This window comes from Protopterus annectens, chromosome 10.part0 (genome assembly GCF_019279795.1).
Source record: "Protopterus annectens isolate FY-2018-M chromosome 10.part0, PAN1.0, whole genome shotgun sequence".
Taxonomy (NCBI): domain Eukaryota; kingdom Metazoa; phylum Chordata; order Ceratodontiformes; family Protopteridae; genus Protopterus; species Protopterus annectens.
This window is the reverse complement of record NC_056744.1, coordinates 1,123,091,266-1,123,107,689: the sequence shown is the minus strand read 5'-3', so window position 1 is coordinate 1,123,107,689 and position 16,424 is coordinate 1,123,091,266. Positions and strand designations below refer to the sequence as shown.

The window sequence follows — 16,424 nt, the reverse complement described above, 5'->3', positions numbered from 1 at the left end:
TTTTTGAGAGATCAATGAGAGAAGTGCATTTCATTATATGATATTGGTTGAGACCAGGTTATTGGTTTAAAAATGTACTAACCTGCCAGGTTAAGGAGGTTACTTATGGTAAAGTGCAGGAGAGCAGTATGAGAATGCACCTGCACATTTCATGTTTTGTCATTCTAGTCATATATATCTATCTATCTATAAATATATATATATATATATATATATATATATATATATATATATGGTGTATATCACAATGTCAAATGCTGAAAAGTTTGAATACAAAAACCTCAAACTGGAAACCTTGAAGACTGAAAATATCGAAGCCGCGGAACATCAAATTCTTTCCCAGGGAAAGAATTTGGTGGGCTATTTCTGCGGCTTCGTTATGTCCTTCACTGTGGTGCAATCTTGGAGTTGGTATATTTAAGGAGGGGTGTGGGGGTGAAGCCTCCCACATTAGAAATAGTTTATAGTGTTCGTGTATTTCGCGTTTTGTACTGGAACAGAGTTTTTTTTTTCCCAGGGGAAAAAAGTCACTGTTCTCAGTCTTTGAGGTTTTCAGCTTTCGTGGTTTTGGGTTCGATGTTATGGCATTCGAAGTTTTGACACTTCGATGTTGTGATATAGACATATGTGTGTGTGTGTGTGTGTGTGTGTGTGTATGTGTGTGTGTAATGTCTCATTCGTTTGTCCATAGATTGTTGCTGACAATAAAATTGATTGCAGTGCAATGTTTGAGTATTTACTATGTCCAGGGCAGAGGTTCATGGACAAAAATCTGTCATTCTGGTAATGATTTGAAAATGTATTTCGCTTTTGAATTGAAATTCCATATTTACTCTGATGGAATAGTTCCATAGTTTTCGTTCCATAAGGAAGAATAAAAATCATGTACAACATAGATGTGTGCATGGTTACATCATCCTTATTTTTCATGCTGAGCCATGAATGGTGAAGTATATTTTGTCAGTGAGTATGGGTGACTATTGCTGCTAGCGTAGATTTTATGTTGAACAGTTATTGTTAATAGCACCAGTGAATCTCTATGCCTGTCAACACCAGAAGTAATTAATGAAAGAATTTAGGTATTGTAAATGTTGCACTTGTTAAATAAACTAATGTTATTGTTATCTTAATCTTATTTTGGCCTTTTCACTCCAAGTTGTTAATTTTAAAGCCGCAGCCTAAACATGCATTTCTGTTTCCCTTAAATCTGGTTTAAAAGATAACAGTATCAGCTGTATAGAGTGGACTGGTGTCACGTTTGACATTGTCTCTTGGTGCAGTTCAATAGTTATAAGACAGTCCAGCTTGGATACATGAACGTTATGTTGCGCTGTCTGGCCCACTTTGCAAAGACGGCTTTTTCTGTAATAAATCGATGTCCTCCGTATGGAGCAGTTTCATGCAAAAAATATTCATCGCATTCTTCTCGTCCAGGCTCATAGTAGTGGTATGGGACACTTTTGTATCCTTTTGTCCTAGAGAAAAAAAGAGAAAGACAGGTATATTGCCACTTTTTTTTTTTCATTTACAATGCTCATTTTAACTCTGTATAGTTGCTTATTTATTTGAATTAAAAAGTGCACAATTTCATAGCAATTTAGCCAAATGCATCTTTGATTTTTTTATATAAAATTGTAAAGAATGAATCTGTTGCGTATATTGACAGCGTCATGTATTCTCCAGTTATATATTTTGCTTGTGAGAGCTCTGTTTTTGTGCAGATTTTTTGTTCCTTGCCCTTTCAGTTTCTCGGCTCTTTATAAACTCACTTCAGTTTGAGAAAATTAGAATATAAGCAAAGCAGCATTTATTTCTACATTAAGAATCAGTCAGTGTTTTACCATCAGCTGTTGCCATTCATGCAGAGAATTAGTGGCTGATAATTTTTGACCTACATAATTTAATTACCTTCCTGTACAGTTTATTGTTTAATGGAGATAAGTTATTTGTAGATGGACAGTTAGCTTTCAGTGTTGTCATAGATATGCACTTTCAGGATCAGAATGCAACGTGTATACCATTCATTATATAGTTTTGATCTCACTTCCAGGAATGCTTCAAGTTTATTGCCAATATTATGGAAAAACATGTCACATTTGTCTGACAGTGTTGGTGACACACCAGATAGAACACTGACTCACCTTTGATGTAGAAGTCTGTGGGTTATATTTCAACATCAGGGAGATTGATTGCTGACACTACATTGTTGCATAAAGGGAGTGCCAAACTCCTGAATCAGCCATTCTTTAGATGAGATGCTAAACCAAGGTACCTATTGAAAAGAGGGAACGTTCTCTGATGCCCTGGCCAAATTTCCATAGTAGTCTCATTATCACTTTGGATCTCCCCTGCTATCCTAGTGGGACTAACTCAGTCAACAAAGGATAAAATAAAAAAGTTAATTAGCCACAGGCTTTATGTGTGCCCTTTTTACTACTCATGGAAAGCTTAAATTCTACTATGTGGCTATTTTTATAATGCATATTATCTCCTTAATTTCTGCAAAAATACTACTCTATGCTGAAAACAACTATTGTTTCTATATATTTAAAATAACTTTTCTGCCTTTTGTCTCTTACAATATAAAATCAATATCCATGTTGAGATTTTACATCCACTGGTATGCAGAATGAGTATATTGTACAGTGGTAGTTCGAGGACATAGCAATTCATCATATAAATTAAATCTGCAAATCTAGGCAGAAAAAGAATAAATGTAAATGAAAAGTTCCTGGAATGTAGTTTGGCAGCTGAAATATTAGTGTGCATTTCTGGATTACAGCAAACATTTGTACTTCATGACCAGGAAAGTCCCACTGTAAAATTGTAACAAAATAAAGCTACATTAGAGTAAGAATGGAATGTACAGTACCTTAAAATGTCACTTAAATGTTATGGTCAGGGATAAGACAGTGAGCTCTGACAAAGCTGCATGCGGCATAGAATTAGTCATGAGTACTTAGTAAATAAGAAGGAATTAGACAAGCTGTTTATAGTCATGAAAGCTGATTTTCTGTTGACGAGGTAAGACAGCCACATCAGTGCAGAGTGTAAGGATCTTAGAATGGGCAGTCAAAAGTTAAGGAACCAGAGGGCAACTTTGTGATGGATAGCTGTGTCTAGAATACTTGTCTGAAGACATTTGATGACTGAAAGTCTCTGGAAGGGATGAGCTGAAGCAGACTGAATACTTTGCAGTTTATTAGTGAAAAATGAGAGAGAGAGAGAGAGAGAGAGAGAGAGAGAGAGAGAGAGAGATGGAAATGTTGAGAGAAAAAAAGATCATCTTTCTCAAGAGGATTCCTCAGTTGTTATTTTTTTCAACAAAATGTATTATGAAGACAAGTCAGTGGGAAAAAATGATGTCTCCTCCAGTAATCTATGCTGAATGAAATCGCTGTGCTACTGTCACAATTCACTGTGTGTGCATTTCTGTGTGTGTGTGTGTGTGTGTGTGTGTGTGTGTGTGTGTGTGTGTGTGTGTGTGTGTGTGTGTGTGTGTGTGTGTGTGTGTGTGTGTGTGTGTGTGTGTGTGTGTGTGTGTGTGCGCGCATTTGGATTTGGTGTGCAGTTACTTACATCAGTTATATTCTGTGATTTCTGGGATGGGTACTTTAAAGACTGGATATATCCTACCCTTATTTCCATAAAACATATGTTGCACTTTTTTATCATTAATGTTAAATTAAACTATGCATGGATTTTCCCAGGTACTCGGTATAGTAATGGTTATCTGAAAATCCATAGCATAAGCGATGATGCTCTTAATTTGTAGGATCATGATATAGTTGTGTGGCTTTTCATCTGATGACATATATGGCAATAGTATTTGTCAGCAAATTGTAGTCTTTATCTGAAAGAGCAGGTAACATTAACGTTCTATGTTACCAGTTTCACATGTTCTAATTACAGAAATGCCTGCTGGGAGGAAGGCATTCACTTTCCTTTTTGTAAAGTATGAAAACATCTAAAAATTTTACAGAGCAGTGATTTTTGAACATTATATTAGCAGAAATAGTTAGCTGAAGACACACACACATATTCTGGCTGCAATCTGATAGAGAGGAAATTCAAAAAGTGAGTTGGAGAGGTTCTCCTTCCAACTACATTTTGCATACAAAATAAGTTCTGATACTTTAGAAATTTAATATCAAAAAAGCAGTAGCTATCAAATGGTGTGTCACCAGTGCTTATCATGTACCCAGTTACCTCTAACTTATGACTCCCATATGCCTTATTTCATTCTATCACTACCATGTCCAACTTCTTTGTTAACCAACTTATTTATGAGAACTGTTATGCCCTGTCCTGTGAAACACTGAGCTCTTTAAGGCATTGAATTTTTACTTACTTTTTTCTAGTGTGGTCACTGAAGAGTTTTAGAATCTTTCCCATGTTATTTCTTTATCTGTGTGCATCTTAAGCTTGTGAGATAGCCATACCACTCCATATGTTTCTGTTATTGTTAAACCAGCAAACGCTTTATAGTGTGTGTAGTACAACTATTGTAGTACGAAACCTTCTGTTGTGGTACCGCATCTGACAAGGTTACCCTTGTGTAGTATGTTCCTTTAATCGTGTCCTTTTGATACTCATTACCATAATATGCAGTACAAATAATAATAATGATAATAATAATAAAAATGCTACCACTACTACTAATATTAATAATAATAATAATAATAATAATAATAATAAAATGCTACCACTACTACTAATATTAATAATAATAATAATAATAATAATAAAAATGCTACCACTACTACTAATATTAATAATAATAATAATAATAATAAAAATGCTACCACTACTACTAATATTAATAATAATAATGATAATAATAATAATAAAAATGCTACCACTACTACTAATATTAATAATAATAATAATAATAATAATAAAAATGCTACCACCACTACTACTAATATTAATAATAATAATAATAATAATAAAAAAAAGCTACCACTACTACTAATATTAATAATAATAATAATAAAAATGCTACCACTACTACTAATATTAATAATAATAATAATAAAAATGCTACCACTACTACTAATATTAATAATAATAATAATAATAATAATAATAACAATAATACAAATGCTACCACTATTACTAATATTATTAATAATAATAATAATAAAAATGCTACCACTACTACTACTACTAATAATAATAATAATGATGTTCCTGTGCTGCACAGTAGTGTTCCATTTGGCAAGGCACAGAAAAACAAAAAATAGTCTCTGCCTAATCTAATACAGTAAATCAAGAAAATCAGAGGATCATTCTGATGTATCAGTAACATTCTTTGCCAAGATCCTAGATGTTCATGTGGTAGAGCTGTAGTGACCTCTAAGCTGATTGGATTAGCTAGTGCCTGTGTAGAACACACAGTTCATTCAAAAACAGAACCACTGCAGATTGGTGGCCACTGTGGTGCCTCACCATACATCTACTTGGTGTCTCACAGTTGCTAGCAATGGCTGCTGTGTCATCTGAGCTGTATTTTGGAACTTTATTCATGTGCATTGTTTACTGAGATATGTGCTACTGATGTGCACTTATTGCATTAAATTATACATTCACAGCAGGTTGCATTGTTCATGTAGGATATTGCTGAATAGCAGATTTTTCCAAGCACTTTCCAACATGTGCAGTTTCACTTCTCATTCATACATTTCAGTGTCTGGAGTTGATGAAAGATATGCATAATGATAACTGCAGTAAATTGGCATGAACTGGTTTGTCATGCAAGCTGTTCTTCTCTCTTTCAGGCTCTCTGTAAGGAGCTTATCTGACTGGTCACTGGTGTCCTATATCTATGCAGTGCTCCCCAAGGTGGGTAAATGTTGGCTTACCAGAAAACATATTCCCACATTCATGCAATCCTGCTTGGATTTCTGAACCTGGATCGGGGTTAGTTGTGAGAATAGGTTCATAGGTTCATAGGTTCGTACTAGGCTATCTGTGCTAGGGCATTTATAAGCCTAGCCAGAGTGTATGTGGCTTACACCACCCCTTAGGATGAGAATACTATGCCCTTTTAGGGTTTAGTTTATTATGCCTCTGTCTAGTAGTGACACAGAGATGACCCCCGGGGTAAACTTACGATCTCCCATCCACTCGAGATTTCTCTTGAATAGAGTCAGTGAGGGGCTCTGCCTAACATGGGCTGGGATTCTGTTCCAGAGTGTAGGGAGCCTCTGGGTTATGAATCTGTCCCTCCAGCACGTTCTATTTATTTCTGTGTTGAGGTTTAAGTCACTTGTTCTCGTGGCTCTGATGGGTTTGGATTTTCTGAGGTGGAGCATGTCCATTAATTCAGGATTGGACATGGCCTTGTACGTCAGGCACAGATCACCTCTGAGTAGGCGGTATGCGACTGAATAGAGCTGGAGTTTTTTCAGTCGGGCAGCATATGACATATGTTTAAGACCCTTTATCCTCTTGGTGAGGAACTTTTGGGGTCTTTCCAACTGCTGCAGGTGTCGGGAGAGATACATCCCAAATGGGGCACTGTACTCAATAATTGGCTTGATAAGAGAAGAGTACAGGGGCACAATGACCTCTCTTGATCTAGATGTGAAACCCTTCATGATAAGGTGGGCAATATAGAAGGTCTTCCTAACCACTTTGGCAATGTGAGTGTCAAAAGAGAGGTTACTGTCAACCTGGGTCCCTAGGTCCCTGATTACCTCTTCCGTACTTAATGGATTACCGCCTATGTGGTAATTTGTCGGTACCTTGTTTTTCACAAAGGGTATGACTATACATTTCTTGGCGTTCAGCTTAAGCCATGGCTCTGGCACCAATTTTCCATTTCTATGAGGCCTCTCTGAAGGATGTTTGTGTCCGCTGGAGTATCAGTTATGGCGCCCAGTTTGCAGTCATCTGCGAACTTTGTCAGCCACAATCCTCCTATGTTTGCCTGTACCTCGGAAAAATAAATGCCGAACAAGAGGGGTCTCAGGACTGAACCCTGTGGGACACCGCTTGTGACTGGCTTAGAGTCTGACATAGCTCCAGCAACTCTGACCCTGTGGGTTCTGTCCTTGAGCCAGTTTGCAACCCAGCTTGTGACATATGGGTTTACATTTAAGCTGGTGAGTTTGTCTATGATGCCCGAGTGGGGTATTGTGTCAAAGGCTTTTGCAAGGTCAAGGTAGGCTGTGTGAACTGCCTTGCCCTCATCAATGGCTTTAATGACTGTTTCAAAAAAGTCGACCAAGTTCAAAAGGCAGGATCTGCCCTTGACAAAGCCAAATTGGGTAGGATCCAATGTCTGTAGGTCCACAATGTCTTAGTTTATTAGTACCATAATGAACCTCTCCATAGCTTTGCAGACCAGGCTCGTCAAGCTTATGGGGCGGTAATTTCCAGGGTCCGTAGAAGCACCGCCTTTGTGAAGTGGGACCACTGTTGCCATACACCACTCTTTGGGCACGTATCCTGTAGGCTAAGATTAAAACAGCAGCCTTGTGTGGGTTTAGTTCCTCTTGAGTTCATGTAGCACACAGCCCGGGACACCATCCGTCCCATTGATGCTGTGTTTTTAGCTTTAGAGAGGGCGGCTCTCACCTGGGCATCTGAGATGTTAGGAGTCTACACTCTGCTGGGATAGTTATTTCTCCCTTTGGGGGAGGGAGGAGAAATTGCTGTAGAATGTTGGCAATGTCAGTGGCAATGTAGGCAATGGTGGGTTCAGTGTATTTTGTGTCATTTTGGACTAACTCTGAGCATATCTGGGAGTTTCCACCCAGGTTTCTAACATAGCTAAAGAAGGCCTTGTGATTGTTTTTGTGTCTTTTACATTTTTCTCTCAAAGTTGGCCTTGGATGATTTTATGAGTGATCGTAGTTTTTGCTAGTACTGATCAGAGATGCCTTCCCTTTTAGGGATTTTGCTCTGTCATGTAGTAGCTTCCTCCTCCTGTTGTAAAGTTTGTTTATGGCTGGGGTCCACCAGACCGGGCGCCTGCCTTTGGGGGAATGGGTCTTGGTTTTATTTGGGATTGCATGATCCATGCATTCTTGAAGGTGCCCATAGAAGGCATTTGCAAAGGATTCAGCAGTGTGGGTTGTGGTTTCCACTGGCCCAGGGGCCTTGAAAGATACCACTTCAGTCTTAAGAAGTGTGAAGTTTGCTTTTGAGAAGTTCTTCACTGTGGTTTTTTGGGCGGGGGGGGGGGGCGGGATGTGGATTTCCAGTGAGATTAATTTATGGTCTGATCTTACCAAAGAGGGATGTACTTCCAGTGTAGAGCATTTTGTCCCCATGTTTGTGATGATCAGGTCTAGTATATTGTCTCCTCTTGTGGGAATGGTGACTATTAATGATTGCTCTGAAAAAGTTTCTAAGTTCAAAAGGCAGGATCTGTTCAAAAGGCAGGATCCTTGACAAAGCCAAATTGGTAGGATCCAATGTCTGTAGGTCCCCAATGTCTTAGTTTATGAGTACCATAATGATCCTCTCCATAGCTTTGCAGACCAGGCTCAAGCTATGGGTTTCAGGGTCCGCACCGCTTTGTGAAGTGGGACCACTGTTGCCATACACCACTTGCACGTGATCCTGTAGTAAGGCTAAGATTAAACAGCAGCCTTTGTGGGTTTAGTTCCTCTTGGAGTTCATGTAGCACACAGCCCGGACACCATCCGTCCCATTGATGCTGTGTTTTAGCTTTTAGAGAGGCGGCTCTCACCTGGGCATCTGAGATGTTAGGGAGTCTACACTCTGCTGGGATAGTTATTTCTCCTTTGGGGGAGGGGAGGAGAAATTTGCACTGAACCTGTCTGCCAGAATGTTGGCAATGTCAGTGGGTTCAGTGTATTTTGTGTCATTTTGGACTAACTCATAGGCATATCTGGGAGTTTCCACCCAGGTTTCTAACATAGCTAAAGAAGGCCTTGTGATTGTCTTTTGTGTCTTTACATTTTTCTCTCAAAGTTGGCCTTGATTGATTTTATGAGGATCGTGGTTTTTGCTAGTTTTTGCTAGTACTGATCAGAGATGCCTTCCTTTTAGGGATTTTGCTCTGTCATGTAGTAGCTTCCTCCTCCTGTTGTAAAGTTTGTTTATGGCTGGGGTCCACCAGACTGGGCGCCTGCCTTTGGGGAATGGGGCGTGGTTTTATTTGGGATTGCATGATCCATGCATTCTTGAAGGTGCCCATAGAAGGGAATTGCAAAAGATTCAGCAGTGTGGGTTGTGGTTTCCACTGGCACAGGCCTTGAAAGATACCACTTCAGTCTTAAGTGTGAAGTTTGCTTTGAAGTTCTTCACTGTGGTGTTTTGTGTGGGGGGGGCGGATGTGGATTTCCAGTGAGATTAATTTATGGTCTGATCTTACTAAAGAGGGATGTACTTCCAGTGTAGAGCATTTTGTCCCCATGTTTGTGATGATCAGGTCTAGTATATTGTCTCCTCTTGTGGGAATGGTGACTAGGGCCACTCCATCCACTGAGGTATCAGAACAAGCATCACGAGGAGGTCTATGTCGAGATCCCCATCTGTCTCCTATGGCACCTCACTGCATATACTCAGTACTAGGCTGAATCTTTCATGACTGGGCTTTATCAAGCTGTCATGTTAGAGACTGGGCTTTATCAAGCTGTCATGTTAGAGTTTGTTCTACCTCCTGTATGACAACTTCACCATATAGTTGACACAAACAAAAGCAATAAATAAATAAATGGTCTTTTTTACAGCAGTGAAAAGACATGTCCATGCTGCCTTCAACTTGTTGTGTCTCACAGGAGTAAGTATCCTGACCTGTTGCCCTAAAGAATACTCTCTGGCCAAAAGTAGAATACTTTTATTAGGTCTAATATGGTAACATTTATATTTGGTTATATACGGTAATATTTTTTAAAGCAACTGAAAGATTTTAATGGATTTTTTTTTTACTTATTTGTATGTAAGTCAAGTGAAGTGTTAAGCATACGAATGCCATGTTTCCATTACAATAATTGTTGTTAATATTATTCATAAACTCTGGTACGAATTCTTTAAAAAACTCTAATTGTTTAATCGTACAGATATTCATTACTGACACCACAATGTCATCATTTAATTAATATAAAAGAAAGGGAAACTATGCTTTGAGGATTCTGATGAAGTCCAAGTGTATGGATGAAAGTGCTTAATGGTATTTGTGAAAGCATATGGATTTTATTGTTTTATCTGTTTTTTTAAAAACACCGATAAGAAAATAAACTGTACTGCAGTGAAGCAGTTGTTGACCATTGTGAAGAATATAAGATCATGGAACAGCTTTAACTCTGCAACGTCTTATGATTAAACAAATAGTAATAAATAACACCTGTCTCAGTAAACTTGGATTTATTCATAACTTGGATTTCTGCTCTTTTGGATTATTGTTGAACTACTTCTACGCTGCCACTTCTTTTTGTAAATAGTAAGAAATGTAATTCAGCTTCCAACCCTAATGAATTTGGTAACAACTGACAATAACAGGCCATACTTCTTTTAGGAACTGTGGAACCAAACATTTCATAAATGAGTTTGCAATTGGTAATGGTGTGCTCAGTGCTCTATCCTGGTAACCTAAATGGAAATAAACAAAAATAAATAATCAGTAAAATATGGACATATATTTATTTCTCATTCAAAATATGAAAACTACAAAAGTATGATGGAAAAGAAAAAGTAGTGACCTGTTAGCCTTGCATCAGCTTAAAAGAAAATGAGGACTGCGTTGTCTCTAAAATTAGACACACTGATTATTTTGTGACCAGTGTGGCCCAGCCTCAGAGAAGAATGACTGCACGGTTTAAATTTCACATAAAATAACAAAAATACATTTATAATACTTTTTATGCATACTAAAAAAGTAGACCATGGATGGCCATGGATGTAGACTATCTAGCTTTTAAAGACTATTTTGCTTTCTATGATTACTCCATGTTTGTGAATTAGTTTCATTTTATTTATTTATTTATTTATTTATTTTTGTGAATTCCTTCAGCTGGCTCTACCTGCAAATGGTCTGCTGTGATTAGTGCACTACCCCAGTAAACAAACTAAATAAAATAAAACTTTACTGAGATACCTGAAGAAAATGCATATATCTTTGCAAAAATATAGAGGGTTACTTTTGTTGCAATACCAAGAAATGAAACTAGGACAAAACACTGTAAAGTAACTGGACAGGCTGAAGCAATGCTCAAAATATGACTGGCAAGGCTCAAAGTAAATTGTTTAGTCAAAAGAAACGAGAAACTCTTAAGCACAGCACCCAGTCATGAGAACATTTCTAAAACAGAAAGGAATGTATAGAGACTTTGCAAACTCCACTTATAATCCTGGAGAGATGAATGTTTCTGAACTATAACAAATAGTTAACAAGTATTTGGCATCATAACTCAATGATAGAAATTACATTTACTTTTTAATAATACAATTAATACATTAAAATGAGCTCTAACAGATGAATAAATTATTCTTTGTTAATACACATCAATGTGATACCATAACTTTTTATCAATGTATTATCTGGGCCTACAAGAGACTTTTGATATTGTATTTCTATGGGATAACACAAATGTAAGAATGGACTAGTAAAGCCAACGTTCATGGATATATTGTATAAAGGACAGACTTCAGAAAATTATAATGTGCACACAGACAAATCTTAATATCATTTTTCAAGGCATTCCAGGAGATATGAAAATTGCACAGGACATTTAGAAATGTTTCAGATACCATCATAGACATTCACAAAAACACAAGTTTTAGTAATACAACTAAGCCAACAAGAAAAAAAAAACACTATATATGGACATTCAGTACGGAGTTATAAAATCTCAACAATAGAAAATAAATGAATGATTCCTCTAATATAAAAGTTTTAAGTAAACAAGTTACACTGTAATTCATGACATAAGCAACATGGAGGTAAATTTAGATTACCTAGGATAAACAACTGTTCTAGCAGGATATGATTTATACAAATATTTTGTCCTCATGCATTCCAAGATATGTATGAATAAATGCCCCTAAAATGCTGTCCCACATGAGAAGTAAACAGATTTGTGTTAGCAGCAATAGTCTAAATTATGAAGAGGAAATACAGCAGGATGCTACTGAAATTTGCTGACCAAAATAGAAAGGAATGCTATAAGGCAGATAAGATGTATCAAGTAGCACAGAGAAAACATAGACATTTTATTATTTATGGAAAGTTGTTGAGGTAATCTTGAAAATCAAAATACTGACAAAAATATCTAAACAGAAAATATCGACAGAAACTAAGCACATCCAAAACAAATGTTCTTGGACTGAGGCAAGCCACCCCCTTCACCCCACATGCCCTCAGAAATACATCAACTCTGTGGTCACCCAGTAGTGGGGACAGGTTTCTCTGCCATAGCATCTCTTTTATCACACATTATTGTTTTAGACATTTTGTGATTGATAATTTGACTGCTGCTATTATGATCAATAGATAGTTTTCAGTACACTCATGTATATACATGCACACACATACACACACATATATATATATATATATATATATATATATATATATATATATATATATATATAAATATGTGTTTATATATATCTCTGTCTTTATATATATATATATATATATATATATATATATATATATATATATATATATGTATAAAGAGAGAGAGACAGATAGATTGAGAGATATATCTAGCCACAATAGACTCCGTTTAATGTACATTTTATCAACACAGTTTATTGCATTCACTTTTTCTCTAAATTCTTACTTGTTGATTCCAGCAGATGTTGCACATTAGATTGTTGACTGCTTCTGTGGTTTGTGTGTGCATCAGCTGCATTTGCAGGCAGGTGAATGGGGTCTTGTTCTAAAGCCAAATCTTTAGGATGTACCAAAAGATTTGGCATTAGGGGAGGGAGTGTGTGTGTGTGTGTGTGTGTGTGTGTGTGTGTGTGTGTGTGTGTGTGTGTGTGTGTGTGTGCATGTGTGTGTGTGTGTATGTGGGTGTGTTAGAGTTAGAATAAGGGCTAGAGAAGGGGGTAGCTTTAATTGTATGTCTGAAGGTTTTGGAGTGTGTGTACGAGTTTGAAGGTTAGGGTTAGAATAAGGGTTAGGGGAGTCTGCATGTCCTCCCCGCGGTCGAGTAGTATTCAAAAGACATGCATGAATGGGTGTGCCTTCTTTGAAGGTTGGGCGTCGGGCTGGCAACTCGACACCTTAAAAATCTGCTGCCAATCATTAGCGAACCAGAGTTCCGCTGTGGCGACCCCTAACCGGGAAAAGCCGAAAGAAGAAGAAGAAGAGGATAGCTTTAGCATTGTGATTGTGCGTTTCAGCATTTGGAAGTCTAGGTTAGAGTAAGGGCTAAGTAAGATGGTAGTTTTAGCAGTGTATATGTATGCATGTGTGTGCATGTGTGCGCATGCATGTGTGTGCATGTGTGTGTGTAAGAGTTCATGTGTGTGAGTGTTTTGTGCAATGGTACTATTAGTGAAAAGTGTTTTTGATAAAGTAATGTGTAGTTGGGCTTAGGGGCAGTGGCAAACATAATGGTATTGGGGACAAATCACCCTGAATATCCTTACTCACATATGCTGACCCTAATGCTGCCACTGCTCCTTTACTAGATACCTTTCTGTGCAGTTAAGATCTTAACCATTTTGCCAACCGTCCTTAACTGTATCAGTGTTCAAAAAAATTATGTGTGAAGGTTTTTGTTAGGGTTTTGGGACTCTTTTTTTCTTGTTGAGCAATTGCAAAAGGAGAATGTTTTGTGATTGCTGTAGTTTTGTGCCTTTTTTATAATCATAGTGAGTTTTGACATATAGAAATCAGTGTTATGTGTGTCAATGTTTCTGTATGTCAATTTAAGAAAAGATATATACATACATATGTGTCTGTGTGTGTGTCTGTGTGTGTGTCTGTGTGTGTGTGTCTGTGTGTGTGTGTCTGTGTGTGTGTCTGTGTCTGTGTGTGTGTGTCTGTGTGTGTGTGTGTGTGTGTGTGTGTGTGTGTGTGTGTGTGTGTGTGTGTGTGTCTGTGTGTGTGTGTGTGTGTGTGTGTGTGTGTGTGTGTGTGTGTCTGTGTGTGTGTGTGTGTGTGTGTGTCTGTGTGTGTGTGTGTCTGTGTCTGTGTGTCTGTGTGTCTGTGTGTCTGTGTGTCTGTGTGTCTGTGTGTCTGTGTGTGTCTGTGTGTGTGTGTGTGTGTGTGTGTGTGTCTGTGTGTGTGCATGTATGCGCGTGTGTGTGTGTAGACACAGACACAGACACAGACACAGACACAGACACAGACACAGACACACACTACACACACTACACACACTACACACACATATGAGTTAATGCAGATGTGGAAATGTAAACAAAGAGGGTGGGAGTACTGATTTGCAGAACAAACGTAGAAAATAAAACTCTATGAAAAGCAAATCAAGAGAGTAAAAAGCTGCACGATATAGAAATGCAGTCTAATAACAGATGAGGGATTTATGATTGTTCACCTTCTAAATCTGCCTAGCTTTTTGTATGTGGATTGACATCAGATCCTACACAAACACCGTCCAACGTTTCTTTCTTTCACCAAAACCATATCAGTCCTGTGCATTCTTGAACTATCCTGTTATCTTCTCACCAGTCATCACCTCCTTTTAGAGTTAACCTTTTACTTGAAACAAGTTTGCTCTTGCTCTTTCTGAGATGAGAATTTTTGTCCCACCCTATACCCCTGTCACTCCATACAATTATGATGAGTGTCATACATGTAACTGAACACAAATCAAAGCTTAACATTACTAAAACAACATAAAAGAAAACCCCACATTTTGCAGGTGGGCAAGCCTACCTTGCTCCACCATGCAGAGGGGTGCATCCCATACCCACTGCTACTTAAATATACCAAGTCAGTGTTTACATAACAGCAAGATAAGGGCAATTCCCTGTACCTGGTGTACATTGATTTCATTCAAAGTAATGCTGGTATACTGTGATCATCTGTGTATTCAGTCACTTGAGCCAGCATAAAAGATGTTTGATACTCTAGATACTTAAATGCTGAGAATAAGTCATACTTCCTAAGGGTTTTAGTCTAACCAGTAATAGGACTTAGTAAATGTTGATACAGGCTGGTTCTACTCTTACTGCTTCTGCCTTGACTTGTAAAATATCATTATAAGCCTCTTTAGCTGAAAAGCTGGTGTCTCCTATTTCTTTTCGCTTTGTAGTATTTGAAATGGGAAAGAAATGTTAGTAAATGCTGTATCTTAAAGAAAGGAAATTAAGTTGTAGAAGTGAAAATGTATTCCAGAGAGAATGGTGAGACAATAAAAAGTAGTGATATGCCTGACTTGACGACATGCATACAAGATGGGGTGTGGGAATTGGGGACTGGACTGCATTTGGTTCACAGGGAATTGCTGCTTATCCAATATAAACTAAAATGAGAAGGCCTTGTCACAGATGTGGGACTTAACTTCTGTCTGTCTGAATTCTAGTTATAGCAAGACTTCTAAAATCACTGGACATGAGGGTAATAGTGTGATTTGATTATGACATGACAACATCTTTGGGAAGGTTTGTGTTTTTAGCTTCAGTTTTGTTGACTTGAAGATTCATTGTCATTAGAACCTGTAAGTATGTCATTATCCAACATGTTTAGACATCCATTCATTCCATTTCATGCACCCTGGGGATCATGTCAGTCATTCTGCTAGACAGGGGTGCAGGGAAGTAAATATTGTGTGAAGAAGTAGCCAGGGAATTGTTATGGCTAGGCTTGTATATGGCCTAGGGCCTATAACCTAGTACCAATCTATGAACGTATTACTAGCAATGCCAAAACTAAGCATTATTAAACCACTTTACTATTTTCTGGCATTTTTGAAAATGTTTTACTCACAGGTATTATAAAACATGCCAAATGTTTTCTTCCAAATTGGTGTATGTAATGCTTCTCAGATGAGAGATACCAGAGAAATTATACTTTCAAAAGCTTTGTATGAAATAATTACCATATAGTGGAAATAATATGTCAACATTTGATAAAGTATCACATTTTTATAGATGTCTGAAAATAATTTCCTGTGATCTTACTTGCAGTATGTGTCATTTATCATCCCGTATACATGAATATCATTGCAGGCATCCATAGCGAGTATGAATGTAAACCAGCCTGTACTTAGGTATGAACCTGACTGGACCCTGAAAAAGACAAATAAGAAATACAAGTGCAATGAGAAATTGCCAATACTTTATCAAAGAAATATCATTTGTTACATGTGATATCAGGCATTGAGCAACCTGACAATGTGTCAAAGTGCACAATTATTCTGAATTATTTAGCAGTCATTTACTATTCCTCAAAGCTTCACACTGCAAGCTATGAAAAGCAAGAAGACGATGTGTGATGAATAACTAAACTAAAATAACTTTTATCT

The 16,424-nt window shown here is 37.5% G+C and overlaps 1 protein-coding gene and 1 pseudogene across 1 annotated transcript; both read right to left on the bottom strand.

Annotated features, from left to right (window-relative positions):
• Positions 1-217: 217 nt before the first annotated feature.
• LOC122813506 (alpha-N-acetylgalactosaminide alpha-2,6-sialyltransferase 3-like) lies at positions 218-16,185 on the bottom strand. Its single transcript, XM_044085851.1, has 2 exons — positions 16,081-16,185; positions 218-1,475 (listed from the first exon to the last, which is right to left on the bottom strand). Exons 1-2 carry the CDS (start codon positions 16,134-16,136, stop codon positions 1,289-1,291), a joined length of 243 nt encoding a protein of 80 aa, XP_043941786.1. The 5' UTR covers positions 16,137-16,185; the 3' UTR covers positions 218-1,288.
• On the bottom strand, positions 14,174-14,316 carry LOC122814680 (annotated as a pseudogene).
• Positions 16,186-16,424: the final 239 nt, after the last annotated feature.